The 26,039-nt window shown below is 44.4% G+C and overlaps 2 protein-coding genes and 1 non-coding gene across 3 annotated transcripts in view; 1 reads left to right on the top strand and 2 right to left on the bottom strand.

Annotated features, from left to right (window-relative positions):
- Positions 1–7,207, top strand: part of LOC124803320 (collagen alpha-1(I) chain-like) — a 32,839-nt gene extending 25,632 nt beyond the window's left edge. Inside the window, exon 2 of the mRNA XM_047264504.1 lies at positions 6,963–7,207. Within this exon, the coding sequence (XP_047120460.1) occupies positions 6,963–7,207 (245 nt within the window). The remainder of the gene's footprint in view (positions 1–6,962) is intronic.
- The window catches only part of LOC124802602 (protein turtle-like), an 888,421-nt gene that overhangs the window by 491,404 nt on the left and 370,978 nt on the right, over positions 1–26,039 (bottom strand). Inside the window, exon 3 of the mRNA XM_047263481.1 lies at positions 783–863. The gene's annotated coding sequence lies outside the window, so the exon portion shown is untranslated. The remainder of the gene's footprint in view (positions 1–782; positions 864–26,039) is intronic.
- On the bottom strand, positions 6,276–6,347 carry Trnat-agu. Its single transcript has one exon. It is a non-coding gene; the product is annotated as a tRNA-Thr (tRNA).

Here is a 26,039-nt window from a genome sequence, read left to right as displayed (position 1 = left end):
AAATCAGGCCGGTGTGAGAGAGGTTTTTAATTTCTGGATCCCACAAAAAAAATATTAAATCTGACTTTCCGTGGACGACTGGGAGACCTCTGACAACATGCTCCTGCACTTTCATCCATTCCCACAGAGCAGTTAACATGTTATTTCACTTAATCTATCAAGTCCTTAAGTTTTTCAGAGCAGTGTAGATTAATGATGTTTCGCTGCAGTAGCCTCTACTCCCATACGCTTTCCCAACGAAACTTCAACTGACTCCTCCCAAGACAATGACATCGCTCCAGTACTTACCCGCCCTGTCGGCTCTATTTCCCCTCCATCAGACCCCACACCAGCGATGCTCACACCTACCTCTTCATATTAGCCTAAACACTCTTTACTTTTCATACCATGGCCAAGCTCACATCCCAGTCCCCTACTCCATTCCGTCTCACACCACCCACCCACATACGTACCCTTATCTCCAAGCTACAGCCCAGATCTCTTCAGGTGTAGCGCTCTATTTCAAGGTTTTACCACCTTTTTTCACCATATTTTATTTTAATACGAACAAATTCTACAGTATTATTTACAATACTGTCAACGAAAGTTATTTCATTAACGTCACAGAACTTACCTGTACTTTTCACCGTTTTTAATTATTTTCATTCACGTATTTCGAAAACGTAAGTTGAAGAGTGCGGCGTTTGTGTCGATGACACACCTTCTACCGTCTATAATGGCCGAGAAAGGTGAAACAACAATAAAGAAACAAACTGCAGCAAACGCGTCCGGCCGTTTCTTACCCAACAGTGGAGTGCGTCCTCGGTCTCTAGCAGCATGGCGCGAGGCGCTGCGGTGATTGCATGCCGCCCCTCTCACCAGCCCTGTAACACAAAACCGGAGATTCTTAGTATTACTTTTAAACCAAAGCGAGAGACGTACGTTCACTAATGAACTATGCGTGACACGACACAACACACACACACACACACACACACACACACACACACACAGGACATGGATAAAATATGGAAACATAAAAAAACCTACCACACAACACCACGCCTACTACGGTGTAGGAAAACGCATTGGCGTCCAAAACATCTTTCAGTCGTTTCGGAATGGATAAATACAAGTCCCGTATGTATGTGGCTGCCGGCTTTCTCACCGTATTACAGATATGAAATCTTACTGCGTTATCAGCCGAGTGGCGTCGTCGTCTTGTCGTGACGTTTCAATGGATTCCGTATCCGTCATCATCATGCAAAGTCAAGCTGATGGATACGGAACCCATTGAAATGGAGCGACAAGACGAAGGTTTTCAGGGGAATCGTGTGCCATTCTTCCTGCAAAATAGTAGTGAGTTCAGATAACGATGATGAAGGATAGGGATCATGCACTATTGTCTCCAAAGTAGATCATAGAGAGTCAATAAAATTGAGATCGAATGACTGAGGTGGCCAGGGGCGATGCCACAATTCATCCTCGCGCTCACAAACCAGTCCTGGATGATACGAGCTTCGTAAACGGGGGCCCTGTCGCCTTGGAATACTGCAACACAACTGGACAACGGACGCTGTATCATGGGATGACCAAAATGGTCACATAATCCCTAGCAGTAATGTGGCCTTGCAGAGAAACAATAGGGCCCATGGAATACCACGATATAGCTGCCAAATCATCATCTAACACCCGCCATGTTTCATTCTTGGAATGTAAACTCGGCCAGAAGCTGGAAATATTATGAAACAAGATGCATCCCACCAAATGATATTCTTACACTATTCCATACTCATCGAGTCTTAGATCTGAGGATAAACTTACATCCTAATTTCCAGTTAAAGGAAATATCCGTACGAGCATTCTGGAATATGTTTGCTTCAAAGGTTTGTGTGATACTTTGGCTTAAAATTCTCCCGTTTCAAAACAAGGTTTCAAACATTTCTTCGTACTTTATCAACGGAAAGAATGTAGGTAGTTCGGAAATTGCAAGTTGTGAAGCCGAATAGGAAAAATTAGAGGCCTTGCAATCAACATACCACGAATTTCAAAACGTATTTTTACGAGACAGATATACACAGGCTGCTAAAAAAAAGTGTCGAATACTTCGAGAGGTGGTAGCACTCATCGAAACAAGAAAAATAAATCCAATAAACATGGGTCCGGAAATACATACTTCCTGTGATAGACACGTGTTTACAGGAGATGTTCAACGTGGCGTCCATTCATGACAATGCACCCTTCTGCCCTCCGGCGTAAGGAATGACGCACCCTTCGAAGTATGCCCGGTTGTTGTTGTACCCGCTGGCACGCATTAAAGACGCTCCCTGTAGTGCCCGCACCTCGTTGATTGCCGTGACGTAGACGAATTCCTTCAAGTGTCCCCATAACCATAAGTCTAGGCGACTGAGGTCTGGGGAACGAGCAGCCCCCCCCCTCCCCCGCCCCCCACTGCCACCACCTCCGACCAACTACTGGCATATATTGAAGACGCGACCTTGTAGTGTCTTCACCTCGTTTATTGGTGTGGAGTGTCCCCGTAAGCAAAAGTCTAAGGGATTGAGGTTTCCCCAGCTCCCTCCCCTCCCCCGATCAACCAGCGGTCCTGAAATGTCTGCATCAGATATACGCGCACATTGTAACGAAATTGTGCGCCGTCATGCATGAACCACATTTGTATTCGTTGCTGCAGTAGCACAGCCTCCAGCAAGGTAGGCAATCCATTAATGAGATGGTCCAGATAATAGCCCCAATTAACTTTTGTGGTAACATGTATGGCCTTCGTAATTTATCGCCAAGTACGCCTGCCCATACGTTTATTGAGAACTGGTGTTGATGCCATCTTTTCTGAATTACTTTTGGATTTACATCTGCCCAGACATGCGGGTTATGTAAATTCACACCACCACCTTTTTTGAACCCTGCCTCATCGCTAAATAAAGTCTTGGATGTGACCAGTGGATCTGCAACAGTTATTGACAGAACAGCCGTCTGCCATGATGATCGTGTGGCATTAGGGTCTGAAAGCGCTGTACATGACATGGGTACAGAAATTGTTCATTAAGCACCCGCCCCCGCCCCCCCCCCCCCCCCCCCCCCCATAAAAGAGTGAGACACGCCTTCTGCTGCCGCTACTAATCGTCGCATACTGGTTCCAGGGGCAGGGGTTTCTTCCATCGAAAATAGCACATGCTTCTCCATGTCAGGCGCGCGGACTGTGTTAGTCATCCGAGGTGCAAGGGTATCTGCGTCCCTCCGACCCTGGAAAACTCTGCCGAACAACTTATGAGAGGGCACTCTGCGCTGTGGATATTTTTCAGCGTAGAGGGCACGGGCTAGCAGGCTACGTCCATTTGCCACGCCATAGCAGAATACCATATCCGCCATTTGACATGTCGAGTAGTAGTCTTCCATTGCTAACAGGTGGTGGAAGAGAGAAAATGTAAGTGTAGTACACCATTTGTATGTACAAACAGTGCAATAACACCAAACACAAAAGTGAATCCGCGTTTGGAATAAGGTAAAACACCATGATGCGTACCCTAGGTGACAGTACTGTACAATAAGGCATGCAAACACGACGAAAACTAACGTAGCCTGCACCACAACTTGAACCACACAATTAACTTCACACCACCTAATGGTAGGTACAGTACTGTGAGTAAGACATCATAATACCCTGCCGACATATTAAACGTAGCGCCAATGCGACCGTGCTAATGGTTCAAATGGCTCTAAGCACTATGGGACTTAACACCTGAGGTCATCAGTCCCCTAGACCTTAGAACTACTTAAACCCAACTAACCTAAGGATATCACACACATGCATACCCGAGGCAGGATTCGAACCTGCGACCGTAGCAGCAGCGCGGTTCCGGACTGAAGCGCCTAGAACCGCTCGGCCACATGGGCTGGAGACTGTGCTAATATCCGCAACGTAACGTCGCGCAGCCCTTCCCGTAAGCACGTGTTTATCTCGGGAACTATGCGTTTCCAGACCCATGTTTATTGGACTTATTTTTCTTGTTTCGATGAGTACTACCATCTCCCAAAGTATTCGACAACCTTACAGTGGCCCTTATCATTCAGCTGGTAATATTTAGACAAAAATAAGTACTCTCGAGTGACGCGTATCATTCAGTTGGCAATGTTTAGACAAAAATAAGTACTCTCGAGTAGAATGTCATTTGCAAGTGCATGGTAACGATGTTGCTCCCTATCTCCAGCACTGATTTAGTCTCGAAAAATGTTTTGGTAATTTTTTCCTTGTAATTTTAAAACAACGTTACGTGTGGATCGAAATATTACCTTCTTTTACGTAACACTTGACAAGATTTCACCATTTAATTTCATTTGAAGAAAGAGAGAAAAACAGCAGCGGTCCTAGCCTAATATTGCTCGCGTTGGACAAGGCTTTATCTTGCCGTTTCACTCCCTGTGATTGTAGAGAAGTATCATTAAAGAGTAGTTTTTTTGTTGGATACATTTGTTCAGGACTTGATGACACGAATATTCTGTCTTTTGATCTCTAACGCTTCGCATTCGAAGTTAGTATGTGGTGTGGTTTCGTCACTCTCACCACACAACCTACACCAAGGGGATTCTTTTCTGTAATCACGGAGTGTATTTTGTGTTTGTTGAAGTTCTCATGGCCGGTCATTTGTCCAATCACGCTTTTAGTCTGTCTCGTGTTCAAGCCCAAGATTACAGAACTTCTCTTAAAAGCGGCTTTGGCATAATTAACTTGCCATGTTTTTGTTTCTGGATCATATTACAATACAATTAAATGAAAACAGCCCTCGGTCACTAACTTTTAACGAATTAACCGGGTTTCAACGCTGCTAGGAGTGTCTTCCTCAGAATTTAAACTAAAGAATGGTCTATAACATGGTCACAGAATTATGACTAAAAACGTATGATACAAATTATAAGTACGGAATTATCGTGAAAGACTGGCAGTACTTGTATGTCATTTATAAAAAAATAAATATGCCAAAAGGGTATTAGTCACAAAGATATTTAAGATAAAAAACTGTGATGGTGAGCCACTAAGGGCTGTCCGTTACTTGCGTGGTGCAGGTTGTGAGTCTGTTAACTTGCACCACGCAAGTAACGAGCAGCCCTTAGTGGCTCGCCATCACAGTTTTTTATCTTAAATATCTTTGTGACGTATAAATACTGCCAGTCTTTCACGATAATTTCGTACTTATAATTTGTATCATACGTTTTTTAGTCATAATTCTGTGACCATGTTATAGACCATTCTTTAGTTTAAATTCTGAGGAAGGCACTCCTAGCAGTGTTGAAACCCGGTTAATTCGTTAAAAATTAGTGACCGAGGGCTGTTTTCTTTTAACTGAACATGCAGCCATGTACAAAATTTTGTATATTACATTATTCTACTTGATGACTTTTGATCCAATTTCGCAGTTATGATTGAACCCTCACCTTGTTGATGGGTAGGAGAGGTTCCGGTACAACAAATGGCGTCGTCGCATCTGATCTGGTCAGCCTGTCATCTTGTTCTTGCCACTGACTGCTGAGTGACAAGGGACCTACAACATTTTTACCCTGTTGCTTTCTTGTAATGACACGAGAACTTTGTGGCATTGCACAACGATCTTTTACCTCGTTTCACGGACTGTAAGAGATCTCAGGGCTGCTTGGGTGTCTGAATAAAGGTACATTCTATGATCTAGATTTCGCCATCGCAGTAATTAAACTGTTATTGAAAATACTTCAATTAACGTAAGGATAATTTAAACAGCATGCCAGAAGTCGCCCGCCAATCGATGCCGTAAAAGTGCATCAAGATAGTGGTTTCAATATAATGTCATTGTACACAGTCTGTATCATCAATCAAATGTAGCTATATGATTGCAGAGAACTTTTCAGGTGTCAGACATCTATGATGTATGTATGCAGAGTGGAGCAACGAATGGAAATTTGTACCAATGTCAGGATTCGAACTCGGCTCTCCTGCTCATTAGGCAGATGCGCTAACCACTATGCACCCTGGCACAGTGGCTTTGCACAACTGCATGGACGTCTCCCTCCCCAATCCAAATTCCCATTTAGGCCTCAGCCCAGGTGGTACTATTCGTGAACTCGAACAGCGTTGCAGAGTCTCTCCAACTGAGTTGGAATAGCACCTCAGCATTGAGCGAAATGTGGGATCCTGCCTGAAACCCATGCATCTGTGCGTTTATCAAATGAAACTATGGTTCCAGAGACATTCTCATGTTACAATCACCTATGTCGTATATATGCAGACTTAAGTGACGAATGAAAACTTGTGCCAAGGCCGGGATTCGAACCCAGGTCTTCTACTCACTAGGCAGATGCGCTAACCACTACGCCATCCTGGCACAGTGGCTTTGCACAATTACACGGACTGCCCTAGCACGCCTCCCTCCTCAATGCAAATTCCTATTCAAGCCTCAGGCCATTTGGTATTACCCCTATACTCGAACATCATAGCAGAGGCTCTCCAACTACGTTGGAATAGCACTTCAGCTTTGGACGAAAAGGAGGATAGTGGCTCAAATGCAAGCATAGGTTCTTTAAACAAATGAAGCTACATTGCTCCAGAGACGTTTTCAAGTATCAACATCTGTGATGTTTATATGCAGAATGCAGTGACAAATTGAAACTTGTACCAAGACTGCGATTCGAATCGAGGTCTCCTCCTCACTAGGCAGATAGGCTAACCACTGTATCACCTTAGCACAGTGGTTCTGCACTATCCTGGCATGACTCTCTCCTCACGCCAAATTCCCATCCTTTTTGGACTGGGGGGAGAGGCATCGTAGGGTGATCCATGCAGTTGCGCAAAGCCACTGTGCCAGGGTGATGTAGTGGTTAACGCTTCCGCCTAGTGAGCAGAGATTTGGGTTTGTTCTAACGTGGAGGGTCGCTGAGTAACCGACAGCGGCTGCCGCCTTTCTGTGTCGCCGTTGTCTCCCTCGCTGCATTATGTTCAGCACAGGTGAGGCCGGAGCTGAAGGCGGCCAGCGGTCCGGCGCGTGAAGAATGCAGGTCTGGGGCGCGCGGGCCGGCCACACCCCGTGGCGGCCGCCGTATCGACCACCGGCGTGCCCACCCCCGTCCACCCCCACCTCCAACTCCACTGCCACCCCCACCAGTGGCGATCGGCGTGCCGGGCCGGGCCGACTGCGACTGCAGCGTCAAGTTGCTGCCCCGCTGTCGGTCTGGCGTGCTGAGCTGAGGTGTGCAATTCGAGGTGGGAATTAGGACGTGGCTCGACGTGTCAGTGAGCGAACCTTCTGTACCAGCGCCGCTCCTGAAGTGAGGGTCACCGTCTCGTCCATCTGAGGGATACCGACACCCCTCACGCACGGATAAATCAACATTAAATTTACCTAGTCATTGCTATCTGCAGAAGTCCATAGAGAAAACTGAAAGGTGCCGCAAAATGGTTCAAATGGCTCTGAGCACTATGCGACTTAACCCTTTCGTGGTTGATGGGTCATATATGTCCCACTAGCTGCTTTCATCTAATACTTTCCCCTCTTTGGGGAAGTGTGAGGGGGAGTTTGTAGCCTTTCGGCTTTTACTCCCCTGTGTACTTGTGTGTGTGATTATTTCTGTACTTTTTTGGTGTCTGTGAACTGTGATGATTGTTCAGTGTGAGTCTGGTACTTGCCTGAGGTTTGGCGAGATAATTGTAGTAATTTGGGTAGGAGCAGGATTTGGGAATGGATATTGGGATTTTTCTCTTCGACTTAGTCGTCGAAGATCGTCATGGGGCGATTGCGTTTATCGCGGGACATGTCATACCGACCTAGGGAGTGGATGAGGGCGTTTCCCGACCTGGAAGTACCTTCATAGAAGGCCCTTGCGAGGTCTTGAAATCGCTCTCTCAGGAGTGGGATTTCCGCAGCGGCATGCAAATCGTCGATAGGGAATCCAAGGGGTAAACGCAGTGCCCTCCTGAGGGCGCGGTTCTGCAGCCTCTGGAGTTTGTCCAGGTGCTGCTTCGCCGCGTATCCCCAGACAGGACACGCGTATTCCATGACTGGCCGGATCAGGGCCTGGTATACGTTCACTCCTACTGAGCAGGAAAGGGAGCTGGATGAGTTGAGGATTGGGTACAGGATGGACATTCTGGCGCAGACCTTCCTATGGACCTCGTCTATGTGGGGTTTCCACGTAAGGCGAGAGTCCAAGGTTACGCCAAGATACTTGGCGGTTCTGCGCCAGGGGAGTTGGGTTCCGTTTAGGTGAAGGTGGAGGGGGGGGGGGGGGGGGCGTTGAGAAGGTTCGCGCCTTCCGAGCCTACGGGTGATCAGAATCGCCTGCGTCTTTTCAGAATTGATGGTGATTCGCCAGCGACGGGCCCAACTTTCTGTGTCATCTAAAACCCTTTGTAGCCTACGGATGACCAGGTCCTTGTTCGCGTTTCTTGTGTAGAAGGCTGTATCGTCAGCGTACTGAGCGGTGTGCACCAGGGGGGCCGTTGGTGTGTCCGCAGTGTACAGACTGTACAAAACGGGCCCCAGGACCGATCCCTGTGGCACCCCAGCACGAATACGCCTCTTGGTGGAGGTGGCTGTTTCTACTTTGACAGAGAAAGTTCTGTTCGAGAGATAGCTTTTGATCTGCTTAACTATACTCCCGGGGAACCCTTGAGTGTACAACTTGTAGAGTAGCCCTCTATGCCATACTGAGTCATATGTCCCACTAACTTTGAGCGCCATTTCTAGTGTCGGGATATATGTCACCCAGCTCTGCATGGTGCTGCCATCTAGGGACGACTGTACTGAACCTGAGAAAAAGTCGGGACTATACTGCAATGACAACAGTGTTATTCTTCCTCCAAAAACAGATCCAAACTATGACAAACTTTATAAAATTAAACCCATTATTGCAGCACTAAACAAAAACTTTTTTGCAGTATATGAACCACTTCTACATTAGCAGTAGACGAATCAATGATGGCATTCAAGGGACGTATGTCTCTCCAACAGTATATACCCATTAAGCCAACAAAGAGGGGCTACAAAATTTGGTGTCTTGCAGATTCGAAAAGCGGTTTTGTATCAAATTTTGAAGTGTACACTGGTACATACAGCACCCCAATACAAGACTTCAAGAATTATCAGATGTGTGAACGATTGGTTCTGGAACTGTGTCAACCATTTTTTTTTACACAGGCAGAATCATTGTTTTCGATAATTTCTTCACAACTTACAAGTTGATGAAAGGACTGAGGAACAAAGGCCTCTATAGTTGTGGAACTGTAATAGGAAAGAGGAAAGGACTACCAGGAATATTAGAAAACAAAAAACGTGATCTCAAACGTGGACAGTTTCAGTTTGCAGTAAAGTGTGGTGTAGCTGCTGTGAAATGGCAGAACAACTAACCAGTTTGCCTTCTTTCCACATACAACAATCCAAATGATGTCAAATTTATTGAAAGAAAACTGGAAGATGGCTCTAAGGTAACTGTATGCTGTCCTGAAGTAGTAAGTCATTACAATAACACAATGGGCGGCGTTGACCGATTTGATTGGCTACGTGAAAGATATATGGTAGGCAGACGATCCATAAAATGGTGGCATCGACTATTCTGTTTTTTTTTCTTGATCTGGCTATTATCAACTCTTCATGGTTCATGGGACATATGTGTCCCACTTCCTGTTGTAAAAAAATGGAGAACTTAAAAAAAATTTTGGTGGTGAAAATATAATAATGGGACTGAAAAGAAACCGTTATCACCCTAATATTTTAAAAATCTGTAAAAAATGAATTTTATCCATGAAAGGGTTAACTTCTGAGGTGATCAGTCGCCTAGAACTTAGAACTACTTAAACTTAACTAACCTAAGTACATCACACACATCCATGCCCGAGGCAGGATTCGAACCTGCGACCGTAGCGGTCGCTCGGCTCCAGTCTGTAGCGCCTAGAACCGCACGGCCACTCCGGCCGGCATAGGTGCCACAAGGCAGCGTTAAAAACTCCCGCCGATCCTTAATTGTACAAACGATCTAGGAGACAACCTAAGCAGCCCTCTTACAAGGGGGACTTACTATCTCGAAATGTCAGTTTGGAATGACACTTCCCAGTGTAGCAGTATTCCTGAAGTTTGCCCATCCACGAAAGATGTAATGCGCACTATCCAGAAGATTCCGAGAAAAAGGCCTCTAAAGTTTTACAGGCAGTTTATATGCCATGGCAGCACAGCGAAATGGCTGCGCCTGTAACGGGCTCACTAGATGCACGGGCGGCCCAGGTTCGATCCTATCTCCGGGTAACTTTTTTTATTTTTAAATTGTTCACGGTAAATGATAATAGCCAAACAGTTGCAGGATACAAATTTATTGAAATCCTTGACCGCGGTTTCGGTATATCTAAATATACCTTCATCAGAAGCAAAAATACACTCAAATCACATCCTGCAGTGGCCAAAGGCGTCGTCAGTAGTTAAAATTAAAATATCACCTCCATCTGCACAGCATAATTATGATGGTCAATGCGGACACGGCATATCACATTTTTTAAAAAAAATTGTTTTAAATATTATAACAAATCTTAAGTTAGTGACATAAAACATAATCTTGGAAATCTGGGAAACTAGCGACAGGTCTGTATATTGCATTCATAACCTTTGTTTAAACTCTTATATGGGGAAAAGAACGGTTTATATCACTATTGACTGTTTGGGAGGACAAGCAAAACGTGAATTATGTGACGAAATCTTTCAGGATGACGAGAAATCACCGACATGTGCAATTAGTGATTCCTCCAAAATCTAATCCTGTTGTTCAACCTTGTAACGTCTATTTTTGGTGGAGAGGTAAACTATCCAATAAAGCGTATACAAAACTGACTTATCTGACTGAAAATGACAGAGAAAACATTTCCGTATATAAAAATACAGCAATAGTACATCAACAACTGTCGTCGCCAGTTTTTATTGGAATGATCCGGGTATGCCTGCTACGCTTCCAGGCTTCCTGATGAATCAGAAGTTTTCATGAATGTTAACGGGTATGGTTTCCAACATATCTTTTAAAAGATCTTTTTATCGTTATGTTGACGTCACGTTTATGGTCTGGCTACACGGCGTAGAAGCTCTCGAGCACTTACGGGAACATATGAACAGCATGCACCCAAACATCCAGTTCACGGTCAGGGCAGAGGAAAGGCTGCCGTTTTTCGACGTTCTGGTGCAACGGAAGTTGGATGGATGTCTCGGTCTCTCTGTGTACCGCAAGCCGGCGTACACTGATTTATATCTTAGCATCCAGAGTTTTCACAATCCAGTCGAGAAAAGAGCAGCCTTAATACACTAGTACACCGATCCAGACAGTTTCTGACGAGATCCACTTGCATTCCGAAATTAATCATCTGAAGTATGTTTTCCGAAAGAACGACTATGAGCCACGTTATATAAAATCACCGTTCTCCAAGAGAAGGAAACGTGAAAATATTGAACATTCATGTAATGAACCAGAGATTGCATTCCTTCCCTTCTGCAGAGATACATCCAGCATAACAGGCAGAGTTCTAGAAAGAAAACGTATCAGATCTATTTTCCGACCTAATAACATAAAGCAGAGCCTACGCCTCAAGCTCAGGATTCCTGGAAAAATCTGCAGTTGCAGAGCACAGCCTCACAAACAAAAGTAAAATACTGTTTGACGGAACAAAAGTTTTGTTCCACGCTCCCACATACTGGGACCCTATAATTAAAGAGGCTGTAGAAATAAGAATGTGTGAGGAAACCTTCAGCCGTCACAGCGGATATCATCTTCGCGGTGCATGGAAGCGATCTCTCGATGCAGAGAAGAGCCAGAGATATTCGTCACAATGTTTACGCTACAGCGGAAGCGGTGGTGCCACCAGTGCAGAGGTTGACACCATCTGCAACAACATGACGTAACAACCAACTAATCAGAAGCCGTCTTTGGGCTATATAAGGCCACCACAGCAGCAGTCAGTTGCTCCTGACGAAGACAATGGTGGAGTACGTCGGAAGCTTGAGGTTTTACCCTGAACTGAGGCGGCAAGAAGTCCGAGAATGTCTTATACAACAGTGCCGCCGTTAAAAAAAAAAAAAAAATAGCTCTAAGCACTATTGGACTTAACATCTGAGGTCATCAGTCCCCTAGACTTAGAACTACTTAAACTTAACTAACCTAGGGACATCACACACATCCATGCCGGAGGCAGGATTTGAACCTGCGACCGTAGCAGTAGCGCGGTTCCGAACTGAAGCGCCTAGAACCGCTCGGCCACAGCGGCCGGCTTAGGAAATGAGACACGAAAAGCAGTAGGTGCGTTTTGCTATTTGGGCAGCTAAATAACTGACGATGGCTGCCGTAGAGACCATATAAAATTCATATTGATAATAGAAATAAAAAGCTTTTCTGGGAAAGCAAATTTTTTTACATCAAATATAAGGTTAAATGGTAGGAAATATTTTCTGAACAGTATTTGCGTCGAGCAGTCTCAAGCGGAAGTGAAACGTGGACGATAAACGGAGCAGACCGGAAAAGAATAGAAGTTTCGGAAATGTGGTGCTGCTGAAAAATATTGAAGATGGATAGTTGCTCGAAAGACGTCTGAAACGAATCGCGGAGAAAAGGCTTTTATGTTGGAACATGGGGTAAAACAAGGCCAAATTTTAATGTGCTTGTAGAGGGCGATTAAGGCGTCAACACAACAGGCGGTAAAATGTATACAGCCTGTAGTATATACATGCAAGTCTGAAGAGGCTTTCAGAGGACAGATCAGCCTGGAGAGCTGCGTCAACTAGTCTTTAGAGTGAAGACCACAACAACACTGTGATGTTTGCTGCTGTCAGGCCCATTCCCTTCTTCTGGGAGGTCGCTCAGATCTTTGGTCATGAGCATAAACAATACCTGCCAGAGTGTCTGGACCACTTCAACCCAAACGGCATTACGCATACAATAGTCACTGTCGCCAGGTGTTACATTTAGTGGGATGTATTGCGTAAGTGACGAAATGGCGAAAGTCGAAAGTCGAACATTTTTGCTTCTTTGCAGAAATTTTTACAGATAATTAAACAGTGATGTGAGGTATGCATTTTGCGAAAACAAAGGAATTTGGCGAGGAGTTGAATGACGAAACAACTAACTGAACAACTGACGAAACATTTAGAATTACCAAGTGTTAGATAGCCGCTGACTTGACTTTGAATTATACAAAGTGTAAACGATAATGGTTTACAGCGTGCTATGGTGGTGTAGGTTAAGTCTAGACGAACAATATGGTATAGGTCACTTATGGTCTACCAGGCCGGGAAGCAACCTCAAATCAACAATTAAGTCTTTTTTTTCTCTCCCCTTCTCACTACGAAGCCTATTGTGCACATAAGGGTTAAATTTAGATCTAATTGGAAGCATAATTAGTTTCCGCATAACGTGTTTTTTCTTTCATTAACCTTACAGGACGGATTAACGTACTAATGTTAACGAAAGGCGGTGGAGTAAGAGGGCGAGAGGGCATTCGAATTGTTTCACGGCGCGCATGTGCAATAGCTTATGTGGGTTTTGTAGGCCAGGGTAGGGTTGTTTCCCGACTTGCGGAGCGCAAGTGTCTTATACCTAATTGTTCGTCTTGACTTATCCTGCACCACTGTGGTACGTTGTAAACTGCTATCGTTTGCATCTGCAGTTTGTAATTGCTTCAATTTTTCGAGGTTGGTTCGAGGAACTGGGCAAAAATTTTGTTTGATCGAGGTTGGAATTAGCAAGGGTAGATTGCATAGCTGCGTAATTATAATAATAAAAGTAAATTTTTAATACAGCACATTTTAAAACGGTCAACGGCTTTGCCGCAGTGGATACACCGGTTCCCTTGAGATCACGGAAGTTAAGCGCTGTCGGGCGTGGTCGGCACTTGGATGTGTGACCATCCAGTCCGCCATGCGCTGTTGCCATTTTTCGGAGTGCACTCAGCCTCACGATGCCAACTGAGGAGCTATTCGACCGAATAGTAGCGGCTTCGTTCAACAATACCATCTTACGACCGGGAGAGTGATGTGCTGACCCCACGCCCCTCCTATTCGCATCCTCTACTAAGGATGACACGGCGGTCGGATGGTCCCGGTAGGCCACTCGTGGGCTGAAGACGGAGTGTATGTGTACATTTTAAAACAGGGCTAATATAAAATAGTTCCTTTTATCTTGATACAGATTCCTAACCCAATACAGATAGTCCTGGAAGTTTGGGCTTGTGAATTTTTGATAGCTATGGCAATACTTGCAAGATCTGTAACGAAGAACTTGGGGTGCATACAGTATACATTTGATGCACAAATTGTTCACTTCCTAGCATTTATTTGTAGCATGTGTCCCATGTCTTTCATTGCATATCTTAGTATAGTCATATCTTAGTATTGTCATAGGCAGTAAAAATTCACAAGCATAAATTTTAGGAGGTTAGGAATCCATAAGCGACTAGAAGAAATTATTTTATACTTTGTACTCTGGTTATAAAATGAATTACATTAGAATTTTATTTTTATTTAAGTAATTAGTTTTGCGTTTTTGTCTTATTAAACTTTCATTTTCATGTAAATAATTTTCCTTTTTTATCTTGTGGGTTTTGTCAAATTTCTCAACGGATTTTTAAAATTCTGATGGTTTATAGTTTTTTATATAAGCAGTTTTATATGTACTGTAGCTTTGCCCATGTACGAGTATGCCACATATTATATTGTACATATCTTCTCTCTCGCCCCCCCCCCCCCCCTATTCCTGCTCAACCGTATGCGTCCGCTTGCATACCGTTTGGAACGTAATACGATACTACCCCTCACAACACATTGGTGTTGCAGCGCAACAGAGATTCAGGCGTTACCAAGCTTTTTCACTCCCTCTCATACCCCCACCCATAACGAATGGAAATCTGCAAAGTTTGTACCGAACAGGCAAACAGACAGACAAGAAAACGACCTAAAGAAACGTGTTAATAAAACTGTTCCGAGTGAAAGAGCTTAGCAAAATTACCCACAAAGAGCGATTGTGAGGCCTTTCATGTGTTTGTCAGCGACTGAGGGGCTACAGAGGCCCGGCGGCTATCGCGCTGCGACAGCGGTGGCCTGTGGCCTGGCGGCGACGCCGGCTGAGATTCCCGGCTCCGGTAGGGAGACGCAGCGGTGGAGGGCGTCCCGCGGGAAATCACGGCGCCGGCTCCTGCAGGGACAGGGACAGGGACAGGGACAGGGACAGGGATAGGGGTAAGGAAGGGTGGGGGCGGGGCAGTGCAGCGGCCGGCAAGTGGCGCGTCCCGCCGGACCTTGAGGGCGGGAGGGGGGGGGGGGGCGGGGTGTAGGGCAGCGAGACCACGGCCGCTGTGGCCCGCTGATAGCCTGCCGACATGCGCCTCCTCAGAGGCGGGGTCGCGCTGCTCAAGGAGTGCCGCCAGTGTCTACACTACTGGCCATTAAAATTGCTACACCAAGAAGAAATGCAGATGATAAACGGGTATTCACTGGACAAATATACAGGGTGATTCAAAAAGAATACCACAACTTTAAAAATGTGTATTTAATGAAAGAAAGATAATATAACCTTCTGTTATACATCATTACAAAGAGTATTTAAAAAGGTTTTTTTTTTTCACTCAAAAACAAGTTCAGAGATGTTCAATATGGCCCCCACCAGACACACGAGCAATATCAACCCGATACTCCAACTCATTCCACACTCTCTGTAGCATATCAGGCGTAACAGTTTGGATAGCTGCTGTTATTTCTCGTTTCAAATCATCAATGGTGGCTGGGAGAGGTGGCCGAAACACCATATCCTTAACATACCCCCATAATAAAAATCGCAGGGGGTAAGATCAGGGCTTCTTGGAGGCCAGTGATGAAGTGCTCTGTCACGGGCTGCCTGGCGGCCGATCCATCGCCTCGGGTAGTTGACGTTCAGGTAGTTACGGACAGATAAGTGCCAATGTAGTGGCGCTCCATCCTGCTTAAATATGAATTGCTGTGCTTCTTGTTCGAGCTGAGGGAACAGCCAATTCTCTAACATCTCCAGATACTGTAGTCCAGTTACAGTAGCACCTTCGAAGAAAAAGGGACCAAAAACTTTATTGGCTGAAATGGCGAACAAATGTACAACTAAATGAAACTTTATAGCTTCCTTAATTCGCCGACAGATAGTGCTTAGCTCTGCCTTTTGTCGTTGCAGAGTTTTAAATTCCTAAAGTTGTGGTATTCTTTTTGAATCACCCTGTATTATACTAGGACTGACATGTGATTTCATTTTCACGCAATTTGGGTGCATAGATCCTGAGAAATCGGTACCCAGAACAACCACCTCTGGCCGTAATAACGGCCTTGATACGCCTGGGCATTGAGTCAGAGCTTGGATGGTGTGTACAGGTACAGCTGCCAGTGCAGCTTCAACACGATACCACAGTTCATCAAGAGTAGTGACTGGCGTATTGTGACGAGCCAGTTGCTCGGCCACCGTTGACCAGACGTTTCCAGTTGGTGAGAAATCTGGAGAATGTGCTGGCCAGGGCAGCAGTCGAACATTTTCTGTATCCAAAAAGGACCATACAGAACCTGCAACATGCGGTCGTGCATTATCCTGCTAAAATGTAGGGTTTCGCAGGGATCGAATGAAGGGTGGAGGCACGGGTCGTAACGAATCTGAAATGTAACGTCCACTGTTCAAAGTGCCGTCAATGCGAACATGAGGTGACCGAGACGTGTAAACAATGACACCCCATACCATCACTGCGGGTGATACGCCAGTATGGCGATGACGAATACACGCTTCCAATGTGCGTTCACCGCGATGTCGCCAAACACGGATGCGACCATCGTGATGCTGTACACAGAACTTGACCCGAAAAAATTACGTTTTGCCATTCGTGCACCCAGGTTTATCGTTGAGTACACCATCGCAGGCGCTCCTGTGATGCAGCGTCAAGGGTAACCGCAGCCATGGTCTCTGAGCTGATAGTCCATGCTGCTGCAAACGTCGTCGAACTGTTCGTGCAGATGGTTGTTGTCTTGCAAACGTCCCCATCTGTTGACTCAGGGATCGAGACGTGGCTGCACGATTCGTTACAGCCATGCGGATAAGATGCCTGTCATCTCGACTGCTAGTGATACGAGGCCGTTGGGATCCAGCACGGCGTTCCGTATTACCCTCCTGAACTCACCGATTCCATATTCTGCTAACAGTCATTGGATTTCGACCAACGCGAGCAGGAATGTAGCGATACGATAAACCTCAATCGCGATAGGCTACAATCCGACCTTATCAAAGTCGGAAACGCATTTCTCTTCTTTGCACGAGGCATCACAACAACATTTCACCAGGTAACGCCCGTCAACTGCTGTTTGTGTATGAGAAATCGGTTGGAAGCTTTCGTCATGTCAGCACGTTGTAGGTGTCGCCACCGGCGCCAACCTTGTGTGAATGCTCTGAAAAGCTGATCACTTGCATATCACAGCCTCCTCTTCCTGTCGGTTAAATTTCGCGCCTGTAGCACGTTATCTTCGTGGTGTGGCAATTTTAATGGCCAGTAGTGTACTTTTCAACTTTAGAAACAGGCTATGAAGGAAGTGGGTAGAGTCTACCTTGTTGAATTTTTATTGCATTATTGTCGACTCAGGAAAGACACTACGTACAAGGAAAAAGGTGATGTGTATTACTTTAAGACAGCTCATTTTCTGTAAATGACAAATGCCACAAAGTAGATACCGCGACAATATTGTGTCACATGAATTCATGACCTCCTTTGAAGTGATCGACTCTTCTTCTTATCGAGGCATTATCCCTCGTGTAGCGTCTTAGCATCTTCAACGTGTTTCCTCCATTCTACCCTATTCAGTCCGCTTCTTCACCATCCCATAGAGATGGAGTTTCTACATTGTCTTTTCGCCATCTTCCTTTTAATATTCTCCCACTTTGTCTTCCTCCAGTTCACCTCCATTCGTAGAGGTTTTCCTCGTCGTTCCAGCATCCATCCTATGATCATCACCAAGGCATGCTATTCTTCACTTTTTCATAAATCTTATAATGTCAGCTCCTTGTACAGCACAGGGCAACTCAGCATTTGTTTTTGATCTTCATGCTCCATACTCATACTCATACTGTCCCACAGATCTAGAACTTAACTTTGCGGTCATATATTCTGCGCTTATGCTCATTAACATTAATATCGAATGTGATATAGTTAGTAACGTCATGAAGAACTGATCTGTTTCTTGATGTCTACTCAAGATATCTTTACTTGTGTAAGTGATATAAGAAGACTGTGACAGACAGAGAAGAATTAGAAACATATTTGGATTTACCGCTCACACCAGAATGACGATGGAATGTTTTTATTTTTTGTTTCTCATTATGAGTCATCAGTCTTCCCACTAGCTTTGTGCGAGCTGCCACGAATCCCACCCGCCATCCCCCCTGTACCAACCTCTTTATCGCAGATTAGAACCGTGGTCTAGCGGTAGCGTCTTTGATTCATAATCAAAACGTCTTCGGTCCCGGGTTCGATCGCTGCCACTGCCTAAATTTTGATAAATAATCAGCATTGGCGGCCGAAGACTTCCGGCATAAGAAGTCAGCCTCATTCTGCCAATGGCCTTGAGGAGTAGATAGAGGTTCAGGGCACTCTCTCGTCCTAGGGGAGGGAAATTGTCCCTAACGGCGGAAGAATCAGCAATGATCAACGACATGAGGATGCAGAAGGCAATGGAAACCACTGCATTAAAGACACGTAACGTGTATCCACAGGACATGTGGCCTGTAATTGAAGAAGTGTCATGATGATCTCTCCATTGGCAAAAGATTCCGGAATAATCCCCCATTCGGATCTCCGGGAGGGGACTGCCAAGGGGGAGGTTACCATGAGAAAAAGATTGAATAATCAACGAAAGGATAACGTTCTACGAGTCGGGGCGTGGAATGTCAGAAGCTTGAACGTGGTAGGGAAACTACAAAATCTGAAAAGGGAAATGCAAAGGCTCAATCTAGATATAGTAGGGGCCAGTGAAGTGAAGTGGAAGGAAGACAAGGATTTCTGGTCAGATGAGTATCGGGTAATATCAACAGCAGTAGGAAATGGTATAACAGGTGTAGGATTCGTTATGAATAGTAAGGTAGGGCAGAGGGTGTTTTACTGTGAACAGTTCAGTGACCGGGTTGTTCTAATCAGAATCGACAGCAGACCAACACCGACAACGATAGTTCAGGTATACATGCCGACGTCGCAAGCTGAAGAAGAACAGATAGAGAAAGTGTATGAGGGTATTGAAAGGGTAATGCAGTATGTAAAGGGGGAAGAAAATCTAATAGTCATATAGTCATGGGCGACTGGAATGCAATTGTAGGGGAAGAAGAAAAGGTTACAGGAGAATATGGGCTTGGGACAACGAATGAAAGAGGAGAAAGACTAATTGAGTTCTGTAACAAGTTTCAGCTAGTAATAGCGAATACCCTGTTCAAGAATCACAAGAGGAGGAGGTATACTTGGAAAAGGCCGGGAGATACGGGAAGATTTCAATTAGATTACATCATGGTCAGACAGAGATTCCGAAATCGGATACTGGACTGTAAGACGTACCCAGGAGCAGATATAGGCTCAGATGACAATATAATAGTGATGAAGAGTAGGCTGAAGTTCAAGACATTAGTCAGGAAGAAGCAATACGCAAAGAAGTGGGATACGGAACTACTAAGGAATGACGAGATACGTTTGAAGTTCTCTAACGCTATAGATACAGCAATAAGGAATAGCGCAGTAGGCAGTACAGTTGAAGAGGAATGGATATCTCTAAAAAGGGCCATCACAGAAGTTAGGAAGGAAAACATAGGTACAAAGAAGGTAGCTGCGAAGAAACCATGGGTAACAGAAGAAATACTTCAGTTGATTGATGAAAGGAGGAAGTACAAACATGTTCCGGGAAAATCAGGAATACAGAAATACAAGTCGCTGAGGAATGAAATAAATAGGAAGTGCAGGGAAGCTAAGACGAAATGGCTGCAGGAAAAATGTGAAGACATCGAAAAAGATATGATTGTCGGAAGGACAGACTCAGCATACAGGAAAGTCAAAACAACCTTTGGTGACATTAAAAGCAACGGTGGTAACATTAAGAGTGCAACGGGAATTTCACTGTTAAATGCAGAGGAGAGAGCAGATGGGTGGAAAGAATACATTGAAAGCCTCTATGAGGGTGAAGATTTGTCTGATGTGATAGAAGAAGAAACAGGAGTCGATTTAGAAGAGATAGGGGATCCAGTATTAGAATCGGAATTTAAAAGAGCTTTGGAGGACTTACGGTCAAATAAGGCAGAAGGGATAGATAACATTCCATCAGAATATCTAAAATCATTGGGGGAAGTGGCAACAAAACGACTATTCTCGTTGTTGTGTAGAATATATGAGTCTGGCGACATACCATCTGACTTTCGGAAAAGCATCATCCACACAGTTCCGAAGACGGCAGGAGCTGACAAGTGCGAGAATTATCGCACAATCAGCTTAACATCTCATGCATCGAAGCTGCTTTCAAGAATAATATACAGAAGAATGGAAAAGAAAATTGAGAATGCGCTAGGTGACGATCAGTTTGGCTTTAGGAAAAGTAAATGGACGAGAGAGGGAATTCTGACGTTACGGCTAATAATGGAAGCAAGGCTAAAGAAAAATCAAGACACTTTCATAGGATTTGTCGACCTGGAAAAAGCGTTCGACAATATAAAATGGTTCAAGCTGTTCGAGATTCTGAAAAAAGTAGGGGTATGCTATAGGGAGAGACGGGTCATATACAATTGTACAACAACCAAGAGGGAATAAGAAGAGTGGACGATCAAGAACGAAGGGCTTGTATTAAGAGGGGTGTAAGACAAGGCTGTAGCCTTTCGCCCCTACTCTTCAATCTGTACATCGAGGAAGCAGTGATGAAAATAAAAGAAAGGTTCAGGAGTGGAATTAAAATACAAGGTGAAAGGATATCAATGATACGATTCGCTGATGACATTGCTATCCTGAGTGAAAGAGAAGAAGAATTAAATGATATGCTGAACGGAATGAACAGTCTAATGAGTACAAAATATGGTTTGAGAGTAAATCGGAGAAAGACGAAGGTAATGAGAAGTAGTAGAAATGAGAACAGCGAGAAACTTAACATCAGGATTGATGGTCACGAAGTCAATGAGGTTAAGGAATTCTGCTACCTAGGCAGTAAAATAACCAATGACGGACGGAGCAAGGAGGACATCAAAAGCAGACTCGCTATGGCAAAAAAGGCATTTCTGGCCAAGAGAAGTCTACTAATATCAAATACCGGCCTTAATTTGAGGAAGAAATTTCTGAGTATGTACGTCTGGAGTACAGCACTGTATGGTAGTGAAACATGGATTGTGGGAAAACCGGAACAGAAGAGAATCGAAGCATTTGGGATGTGGTGCTGTAGACGAATGTTGAAAATTAGGTGGACTGATAAGGTATTCTATCAGTCCACCTAATTTTCAAAATCGTCCTACAGCAACGCAACCCAAACTATTTGATCTTCTCCTTTCCCGGTTTTTCTACAGTCCATAGTTCATCCACACGTATATTCTGAAAAATTTCTTCCTCCTGTTATAGTAGCCGATGTTTGATCCAAGTTGGTTGGTTTGTTGATTTTCTTTTTATTTATTTTTTTGGGAGGGGTGACTAAACAGTGTGGTCACCGTTTCCATCGGCCGTCCCCTTTCAAAGGAACCATTTCGCCATTTGCCTGAAGAAGATTTAGGGAAATCACGTAAAACCTAAATCACGATGGCAAGACGCGGCTTTGAACTGTCATCCTCCCGAATAAGAGTCCAGTGTTTGACACAAGTGGACTTATTTTAGCCAGGAATGCCCTCTTTGCCTTTGCTTGTCTCCTTTACATGGTCTCCTAACTTCGCCTGTCACGTGTTACTCCGCTTCTAAAATAGCAGAATTCCTTCAATTTGTCCGCGGTTTTGATGTTAACTTTGTCGTAACTTTTATCTCTGCTACTCCTAATTGCTTTCGTCTTTCTTCGGCTTACTCTCAATCCCTTAGTGTGACCACTCTGTTGAACAAGGTCCTGTAATTCATCATCATTTTCAGTGGTGATAGCAGCGTGATCAGCGAATGTTATCGTTGACATCTTTACACCCTGAAATTTATTCGCACTCTTGCGCTTTTTTTAAAAAATCTGTATTTGCTTCTTCAATGTATAGATATGGCAGTAGACACGAAACACTACATTCCCGTCTTATAACCTTTGTAATCCACAAGCTTTGATCTCGGTCTCCCATTTGTACTTTTCCCTCTTCGTTGTTGTAAATATTGTATACTACCCGCCATTGCCAACAAAAAAAAAATAAAATAAAAAAATAAATAAAAATAAAAAAAAGTTTTTGTAAATCAGTGCACTTTTTAATCGCCCTGTATTCTGCAGACAGTGATACGCCACAAGCCCCTCCCCTCTCCCCCGACTCCTCTTCGGCTCAGACACAGATTCAGGAATCGCTATAGGTGCTGACCAAACAGCGGTGGTTTGTATCTGAGGATACATATCGGAAAACGGTTAAACGTGTTGTGCTTCGAGCGCAGGGATATTCTCCTCTCTGGTGACGACGTGCACGGCGGGCAGAACTGCGCCTCTCGAACAGCTAATTCGTCTAAAAATGGCGGCGCTTTACGAGCCGTTTACTGGGCGTTCCGCGGCGGTGGCAGCCAATCTCGGCCTCCTAATAAATGATTACTGCCTCGCGACTGCGTCGCCCATATCAGATTACCATTAGCTGGTGGAGGCGGGAAGGGAACCGGTGGATTTTGGGGGGATGGAGTGTGGGGGAGGGAGACGAATGAGGAGAGGGTAGGGGAGGGGAGGAGACACCGCTGCCGTGACGTGCCGTTCCCGTTTCGCGTTATTAGCCAATAAAGACCCTGGACCACTTTCATTTTGCTGCAGAAGTCCACCTCTAAAGCGCGGGAAACAGCCGACTCAGCAACAGCGACACATTCTGGACATCCTACTGTGCGACTGTTTGGATGAGAATGGCCACAGAAGCGTTTTCTGTCGAACAATGCAAACAGGCCACGGTTGAGGCACGCACAAGATAGACCATTCCTCTGGGGAGATTACATAGGTCTTATACACTGAGATGACAAAAGACATGGGGTACCTCCAAATACGTTTCAGAATGTTCAGATGGCTCTGAGCACTATGGGACTTAACTTTTGAGGTCACCAGTCCCCTAGAACTTAGAACTACTTGAACCTGACTAGCCTAAGGACATCATCGATGCCCGAGGCAGGATTCGTACCTGCGCCGTTCCAAAGTGTAGCGACGTCTTGGGACCTCATGTACAGCTGTTGCGAGGTGCTGTGCTCCCAGGCTTCGTACTATTGGACGATAATGCTCGACCTCACACATCCCGAGTGGCTAATGTTTTCTTTACTGCACGCATGACGTGGCCTGCTCGCTCTCCCTATTTGAATCCCAAAGATGCACTAGGAAGACGAGATGCATCACGCCAGCATCCAAGAACTACTCTCATTGACTTGCGAGCAGCTCCGCAGGAAGAATGGGTGTTATGTCTCAAAATGACATTGATGATTTAAGTTTTGAACATGGCTGCGTTGTCAGCGGCCGTTTACAAAGTAAAATTAAAGCAATAACAGCCCTCGGTCGCAAAAATGAAGTCTTTTGACCTAGGTTTCGGCACTACTAAGAGTGCCTACATCAGAAGTAAAATGGTTCAAATGGCTGTGAGCACTATGGGACTTAACATCTAAGGTCATCAGTCCCCTAGAACTTAGAACTACTTAAACCTAACTAACCTAAGGACATCACACACATCCATGACCGAGGCAGGATTCGAACCTGCGACCTTAGTAGTCGCGCAGTGCCGGACTGAGGCGCCTAGAGCCGCTCGGCCACCAGTGGCCGGCCCATCAGGAGTAAAACACTCAAACTGGCATTTCACTCATAAAATGCTACCGTGGCTCCTCATGTATGAGCAGTCCATATTGGCAGGCCTTCTACGTTTTCTATTTTAAAATTTTGTGACTTAAGCTTTATCGCTTGATATTTATGTCATTCGTGAATGCCAGTTTCAGTGTTTTGCTTCTGATGAAGGCAAACTTAGTAGTGCCGAAACGTAGGTGAAAAGACATCATTTTTGCGACCGAAGGCTGTTACTGCTTTAATTTGACATTGATGATGTTATTCACACCATGCTCCGTCGTTGTCAGACCCGTATTGCTGCCAGAGGTAGTCACAGCTCATACTGAGCACATTAACCAGTTGTCGGAATGTATGTGCAAATCTGTTAACTTGGAAAAAAAACGAAGAACGTTTTCGTCTACTGCTATGCGTGTTGCAGTTGTTGACTTTCTGTATTCTTTACACTGTTTCTACGTTGCTTTACCTGTTTATATTGTTTTGTGGCAAAATAAACGCAACTTAGTATAATTTCCGTTTGTTGCTTTAATTTTGGACACCGGTGTATATACAAGATGTTTCAAATGCATCAGAAGTTTAGGGACGACAGATTACGTCATGAGAACGGCTTCCATTAGAGGCAAAATGTTTGATGACACTTCCTGGTTACACTAGGCGTTCTTTAGTATTCGCAGGACCTGTGACGACAACATTTCACCAAAGTATCAGCGTCCATTATCTATGTATACCGTACAGCACCTAACCCTGTAAACTGATAGAACAAAAAACTTTAAAACGAGCGTCTCCAAATGAGAAAGATGTTTTAGAAGCGAATCAGGAACTTTAATTTTACTGGGCCTATACCCTTTCGTACAAACGAGATTGCTGGATTATAAGCTACACCATTTATCTTGACCACCCTTAATAACTGTTTGTCCTGATGCAAATTACAAAATGTTTCAAGCAAATCTTCTTTAGCCGTTAGGGTGACATCAATCAGCATGATTGCCTTCGTTGTAGCGTTGTTTTTTAGAAAGATATGAACAGAGGTATGACTTTTTTAAATGGCACATTGTATTTTTTATTTGGTAATTCATTTCCTCTCCTAAAGACCTATCCAAACATGTATCACAGTGTACCATTCACTGAAACACGACGTTATTAATTACACAACACAACATTCACGTTGACGCTCCCAGCGCTTAGTGCAGGTACTCGGGGCAATGGAACAAATACACGTACTGACGTTGACAGAGGACAAATGTAAATATAAGTAGAATGCACACCCGTCAAAAAAAAAAAAAAAAAAAATGCCACGTCACACAGCATTGAAGCCCTCCCCTCCACACGAAGATCAATGATATTTAACTTCACCTCTACTATAGCAGCATTTTAAAATATTTCTAATCTCCATTATATAGCGTCAAATCTGTGTGGCTGAAAAAGCGGTCACATTAAAATTGGTGGCTTGCCTTACATTGGAGACAAAAATAAAAAAAAAACGAAAAAAACCGTGACCTGCGAGAACAGTCATCCTCAGTCGCGCACAAGGTGAACAAGTCATCAACCTTACTCTTTTTTTTTCACTTAAACAAAACACCTGCACATACACAAACTTTTTTCTGTGACACATTGTCCCTGAAATAATTTAGACATACAAGTAGTTCCCATCCTCTGGTTCGGATCCAGGTTTCTGGGACGTATCCCTTGGTATTAAGGCAAACGCCAGATCTGGAAGTTACTTCCAAACGTTTGCCACTTGGGATAGCCTCTCCCCCTATTAAGAGTTCGATTGCTCTTTAAATGAAAAGTCCCTGACTCTGTAATGGGTCAGAAATCGAAAAGCTCAACAAATAATGGTATAAAACAATGGAACAAAAATGCTTGGGCCTAATTTGCTTATTCCAGCCAGACACTACCTGAACGCCACCAGGAAACCATCCCCACTTCGACTATCACTATAGAACTATTTACAAACCGGGCATTGGTTATGCCTGGTTTTCTGTTGACGACTATACTGTCCTACTGTTATCAGTACCTGCAGAATTTTATCAGCTATCCAAATGCATTTTGTGTTCTGTCCAACAAACTGTGTTAGACAGACCGCCACTACAAGAGTAACTGTGA

This window comes from Schistocerca piceifrons, chromosome 6, assembly GCF_021461385.2.
Source record: "Schistocerca piceifrons isolate TAMUIC-IGC-003096 chromosome 6, iqSchPice1.1, whole genome shotgun sequence".
Taxonomy (NCBI): Eukaryota; Metazoa; Arthropoda; class Insecta; order Orthoptera; family Acrididae; genus Schistocerca; species Schistocerca piceifrons.
The sequence above is the reverse complement of the archived record's forward strand: the minus strand, read 5'-3'. Positions and strand labels throughout refer to the sequence as shown.